The sequence below is a fragment of the Maniola hyperantus genome, chromosome Z (genome assembly GCF_902806685.2).
Source record: "Maniola hyperantus chromosome Z, iAphHyp1.2, whole genome shotgun sequence".
NCBI classification, from domain to species: domain Eukaryota; kingdom Metazoa; phylum Arthropoda; class Insecta; order Lepidoptera; family Nymphalidae; genus Maniola; species Maniola hyperantus.
The window spans coordinates 1114187-1120328 of NC_048564.1; the positions used below are offsets into that span (position 1 = coordinate 1114187).

The 6142-nt window shown below is 38.9% G+C and overlaps 1 protein-coding gene across 1 annotated transcript; it reads left to right on the forward strand.

Moving 5' to 3' along the window:
* Positions 1–204: 204 nt before the first annotated feature.
* On the forward strand, positions 205–5936 carry LOC117995641 (WW domain-containing oxidoreductase-like). The gene is made up of 6 exons (XM_034983626.2): positions 205–272; positions 902–1034; positions 1414–1667; positions 2886–3065; positions 4546–4813; positions 5724–5936. The coding sequence occupies exons 1-6, from the start codon at positions 205–207 to the stop codon at positions 5934–5936; spliced, it is 1116 nt and encodes a 371-aa protein (XP_034839517.2).
* The last annotated feature ends 206 nt before the right edge of the window (positions 5937–6142 follow it).

Consider the following 6142-nt stretch of genomic DNA (forward strand, 5'->3'; position numbering starts at 1 on the left):
TTAATGATTTGTTAATTTGTGGAAAAATATAATATCATTATTTAGTGATTTGCACTTAGATGAAATGATAAAACTACTGAGTTATAGTTTATTTCGGTAGGTAAATACCAAAAAAAAAAAAAAAAATTGCCTTATATTATTTTTATTCTAAGTTACAAAATTATAGCATACTTGATTCAGTAGGTATAGTCGCGACAGGTCAAGATGAGGCGGGGTGCCCGCACACCCGCACGTCAATCGGCGCTATCCCGCACCGAGTTAGAGCGGGGGCGGTGCGTTTCTGCTCTATGGTGCGGATGGCCCGCGACCCCATCCCAAATACCATCTCAACCCGTTGCGTACTATATCCATCCATACTTAGGTAATACCTATTATAAATGCGAAAGTGTGTCTGTACTCTGTATGTCTGATAGCTTTTTACGGCCCATCAGTTCAACCTATTTTGAAGAAATTTGGTACAGAGATAGCTTGCATACCGGGGAAGGACATAGGCTACTTTTTATCCCGGAAAATCAAAGAGTTCCCACGGGATTTTCAAAAACATAAATCCACGCGGATGTAGCCGCGGGCATCATTTAGCACCTATCTACTTCGTATTATAAATGCGAAACTATGGCTGTCTTTCTGTCTGTCTGCTAGCTTTTCACGGCCCATCCGTTCAACCTGCTTTGAAGAAATTTGATACAGAGATAGCTTGCATATACCGGGGAAAGACATAGGCTTTTTTATGCCGGAAAAACAAACAGTTCCCACGGGATTTAGAAAAACCTATATCCACACGGATGAAGTCGCTGGCTTCATCATAAATTTAAATTTTTATGTTTTGTTTTACTATGACAAAACTCACTTTTTAAATTGCTCAGTTTGCGATATCATATTATAATAAACTTATTTGTTACAGTCCTATGCCATTTCGTATTCATAAGAATGATATAAGCACAATTATTTCGAATGGCAATATTTTGGAAAACTATCTCAAAGAAATTCCGAGAAACGTAGAACTCAAAAGGTTTTATGGACCATCCGCTGAAGAAGTAACGGCTTTTCTTTTTAAACAGACTAATAATTCATATACATACTAAGCGTGTCTGTCTGTCGTCTCCTAGCTTTTCACGGTCCGACAGCTTAACCGATTTTGATGAAATTTGGTAAAGAGGTAGCTTACACCCCGGGGACGGACATAGGCTACGTAGGAAATCTTTAAAATGAATTATAGGTGGACCAGAATCTTATAAAATGAAATTCTCCGCCTTTTTCATCCATCCGGTCCATCGGGCTGGAGGTCGTTCCACACTGCGCGTGCTAGAACACGTCTGCCCCATCGGCCGACGGTTCTGCGACAGACATGACCTGCCCATTGCCACTTCAGCTTGCTAATGAGCTATGTCAGTCGCTTATGTTCTTCTATTGCAGATAGTGAAAGATGTAAATTTGGAAAACAAAACGTGCCTAATAACCGGTGCTAGTGGCAGTATTGGGCTAGAGCTGACGCGCTGTCTAAGTTTGCGCGACTGCAACGTCCTCATGGCTTGCCGAAATATCTACAAAGCATCACAAGCCGCTAAACGCGTCTGCGAAAAAAGCGATCGACTCATTTACTACGATGTGAACCTAGCTTCTCTGGCCTCAGTCAAAGAATGTGCAAGTCGTATAGTTAAAAATGAAAAGTAAGTAATTGTTGATAAATTAGTATGTACAGTTCTTGCAATTCACGAAGGCGAGTGAACTTTACTTGTGGTAACGTCGTATACATGGACATTACGTAAGTGTGTGCGTCCATGTCAGACCAATCAGTCGCGAGCAAGCGCTCGCAAACGCACACATTTACTTTACCTTACGTATACCGATACGACTTAACACACGCATGAGCCACTCGCCCTCGTGAAATGCAAGAACTATACTTAGATACGGGTTGTAACTCGTACCACACGTGAGACAGTTTATTCCGGCACTTCTTCTGCTTGAGACATTTTGGCCCTTAGGTTTAACATAATATTTTATGACGTGTGGCAAAACCGGCCAACGTGCGAGTCAGGCTCGCGCACTGCAGGGGCGCACGAGTACGAGATACTCGTGCGGGGGTTCCGTAGGTAGGTACTACTACAGTCATATTTTATCGACATTTTGCACGATAATTCAAAAACTATTATGCATAAAAATAAATAAAAATCTGTTTTAGAATGCACAAGTGAAGCCCTTTCATTTATGATACCCCACTTAGTATAGTTATCTTACTTGGATAATTGAAAAGTATTTGTTCATGAGCACATTTTTTTTGTGATGTAACCACAAATTCACGTTTTCGAATTTATTCCTTTATTTGAGCTATAATACCGACCTACCTACCAAATTTATGATTCTAGGCCAACGGGAAGTACCTTGAAGTAGTTTTCTCGACAGACACGATGGACAGACGGACAGACAGACAGAAAACAAAGTGATCCTATAAGAGTTCCTTTTTTCCTACGGAACCCTAAAAAGCAGTGATAGTTTTGTAAAAAAAAGCGGCGATAGTGGTTAAAAAGTCCGCCTTCTTTTCTAGAGGTACCTTTTATTAGCTTTTAGAGTCATATCACTTGCTTTAACGGTGAAGGAAAACCTGCATGCCTGAGAGTTCTGCAGGCATGCAGGTTTTCCTGAACGGAGAAAAGAAGAAAGAAGAAGAAAGAAATGCATTTATTTGTCGTTGGTGTCACAGATAAAACGTACAATTAATGTAACATTTTCTTGTGTGACACCACCCCAAATGGGTGTACAGCTCAGCATATAATGTCTTGCATCATATGAGAAATGAACACGTTTTTTATTTTCTTTCTTCTCATTAATGTAAGTACTTACATTTGACATTTCGTTGATGTAAAATTATATCAAGATGTTGTTTTTAGGAAAATTGATATTGTTATTTTCAACGCAGCCACGTTTGGAATACCTTGGACACTGACGGAGGATAAACTTGAAACAACGTTCCAAGTTAATTTTTTAAGCCAGTACTATTTGTTGCTTCTTGTGACAAAACTTCTTGCTCCTGATGCACGCATTGTATTTACCTCGGCTGAATCTCATAAGTTAGTAGCATCCCAAGAGTTATACCTATTTTAGTTTAAGCCAGTATAGTTCTTGCATTTTACGAGGGCGAGTGGCTCATCGGTATATACGTAAGGTAAAGTAAATTTGTGTGCGTTTGTATGCGCTTGCTAGCGACTGACTTGTCCGACTGTGTTGTTGTGAATTGCAAGAACTGTACTATTTGTTGCTTCTTGTGACAAAGCTTCTCGCCCCTGGTGGTGGTGGTTGCAACTTGCAGTCGTGCGAGTTTCAAAGTAAATAGATATATAGTATAGTACGCGACAGGTCGAGATGGCAAACGGGGTGGGGACGCCCCCGCACAGCCCTCGCGCTAACCCGGCGCGGGTGAAGTGTGGGTGTGCCATCTCGACCTGTCGCGTACTATAAACTTAGACTTACATAATTTTAAAAGTTCGCGAGTTGTTTTAAATAAAAGCTAAGCTATATATTTTAAAACTAGCTGACCCGGCGAACTTCGTTCCACCTAACAGTCGATTCAAATTTTATTTTATTTTAAATATCAATTCACTGTCAGAAATTCTAAAATCCCCACGATTTAGGACTTCAGTACTTTGCAGCATCAGGATTGAGGAGTTAGGATCCGAAGTTCAATGATGTAGCCTATGCTTGGTACCTAAAATAATTTTGCATCATCCGCAGTTTCTGAAACATTATAGTTTAGGAGTGCTGTACCCTACATCATCAGGGTTGAGGAGTTGAGACTTGAAGTCTGAGAATAAAGTCGTAGCTTGGTACCTACAATATGAATTCACTATGAACACTTCCTGAATCTTGATAACTCAGGCGGGCAGTAACCCTGCAGCATCAGGATTAAGGAGTTGAAGCCAGAATTTTTAATGAGACTACCACGAAAACTTCTTCTGTTGATTTAAAAAAATATTTGCAAATCGGTCCAGAAACCTCGAAAAAATCGAAGTAGAAAAAAAACCACCTCCTTTTTGACAGTCGGTTAAAAACCGACGACCTTGAAATATTTACGGAACAATCTTTAAAGTATCCCCTTTCTAACAAAAAAAGAATGAATGAAATCGAACTACGCGTTAATGAATTACAGCTCAGTATACATTTTAACTTTCAACCCCTCTCCTAAGGGAACCATGCTGAATTTCGGGATAAAAAGTATCCTATGTCCTTCCTCATAGTATGACCTCAAATCGTACCAAGTTTCATTGGAATCCATTCAGTAGTTTCAGCGTGATGCGCGGCCGTGATACAGACAGACAGACAGACAGACAGACAGACAGACAGACAGACAGACAGACAGACAGACAGACAGACCGACAGACAGACAGACAGACAAAAATGAAAAAACTACAGTTTTGGGTTCAGTATCGATTATAGAGTGCCCTCGAAAATTTTTTTTCAAAATATCTTCAATGTACAGAATTGGACCTGTTACAGTTTTATTATAAGTATTGATGATTGATTGATAGGCATTAATAATTCATCAATTTTTAGGAACATAAATTGGCCAATGGAAAATATGCTTACGCCCATTTTAGAGAATCTGTCTCTACCTGAACATAAGTACACTTCCATAAAGTCGTACAATATTTCGAAGCTGTGCGGTGTTCTGCTGATGCATTACTTGAGCAACCAATGGAGCAGTACTGACAAGTCTGTATTCTGTGCACACCCTGGATCCTTCATCAGAACCGGCTTATGTCGCAACTGGTGGTTTTATGAAATACTGTACAATCTTATGCTTCCATTTACTAAGTCTGCTGTGAGTAGTACTGCCAAATAATAATAGTAATAATAATTCTTTATTTAAAGGTATAAACCCAATACAATCTAAAATATATAAAAGGAAAGGGTAACTGACTGACTGATCTATCAACGCACAGCTCAAACTACTGGACGGATCACGCTGAAATTTGGCATGCAGATAGCTATTATGACGTAGGCATCCGCTAAGAAAGGATTTTTGAAAAATCAATCCCTAATAGGGTGAAATAGGGGGTTGAAATTTGTGTAGTCCACGCGGATGAAGTCGCGAGCATAATCTAATATATAAACTTAAAACTAAAATACAATAAACAAATATAAAAAAGCACTTTGATTACTAATTTTATATTATACAAGCTTATAATCCAGCGACTTCACCCACTTAGGGGTTGCATTTTCAAAAATCCTATCTTAGTGGATATCTACGTCATAATAGCTATCTGCATGCCTCAGCCCGATCCGTCCAGTAGTTTGAGCTGTGCGTTGATAGATCAGTCAGTCAGTCAGTCACCTTTTCCTTTTATATATTTAGAAGATTAAGATTATAATTGTACAGGTAAAGCCCTTTCATATGATACCCCACTTGATATATTAATTTTACTTTGAAAGTTGAAAATACTATTATTTGTTTGTGAACACGTTTTAATTTTTTACCGACTTCAACAAAAGGAGGAGGTTCTCAATTCGACTTATGTGACCACAAATTCACGGTTTTCGGATTTTTCCCCTTACGTGTGCTATAACACCTGCCTACCTGTGATTCTAGGTCAACGGGAAGTACCTACCTTAAAGGTTTCTTGACGGGGACGACAGACAGACAACGAACTGATCTTAACATGGGTTCCTTTTTTTCCTTTTGAGGGTACAGAACCCTAAAAAGATGATGATGAGATGATTGATGTTTCTAGGTACAAGGCGCTAGTACAATTATTTACTGCGCAACCTCTCCGGATCTTAAAGGATTAACTGCAGCATATTTTAAAAACTGCAAACCTCACGACGAAAGTGCACTTGCTAAAAATTATTACTTGTCATATAGAATTCACGATCTCATACTCGAAATATTACGTGAACGTGTCGATGATTTCGATAAAATAATATGTCAGTCACCATACAATTGAGAAGGATCTACCTATTTCTGCGTGATTTCTGCAAACAAAACAAGCAAGCGTGAATGCATACGAAGTCATATTTGACCATATTTGACCGACAGTGCTTGGACTTATTAGACTTGTGGAAATAAACTTTTAGTAAAAATGAAAAAGTTGTCTATGGATTTATTTCAAAAAATCACTATAATAGGCTACTTGACTCATATCTAATTTCG

What these genes read in the sequence shown, in the direction of transcription:
- LOC117995641 (XM_034983626.2), top strand. Translation starts at nt 205, where the DNA reads ATGAGGCGGGGTGCCCGCACACCCGCACGTCAATCGGCGCTATCCCGC. An exon ending in ACCGAGTTAGAGCGGGGGCG is followed by an intron (nt 273 to 901) that starts GTGCGTTTCTGC and finishes TATTTGTTACAG; the next exon opens with TCCTATGCCATTTCGTATTC. An exon ending in ATGGACCATCCGCTGAAGAA is followed by an intron (nt 1,035 to 1,413) that starts GTAACGGCTTTT and finishes CTTCTATTGCAG; the next exon opens with ATAGTGAAAGATGTAAATTT.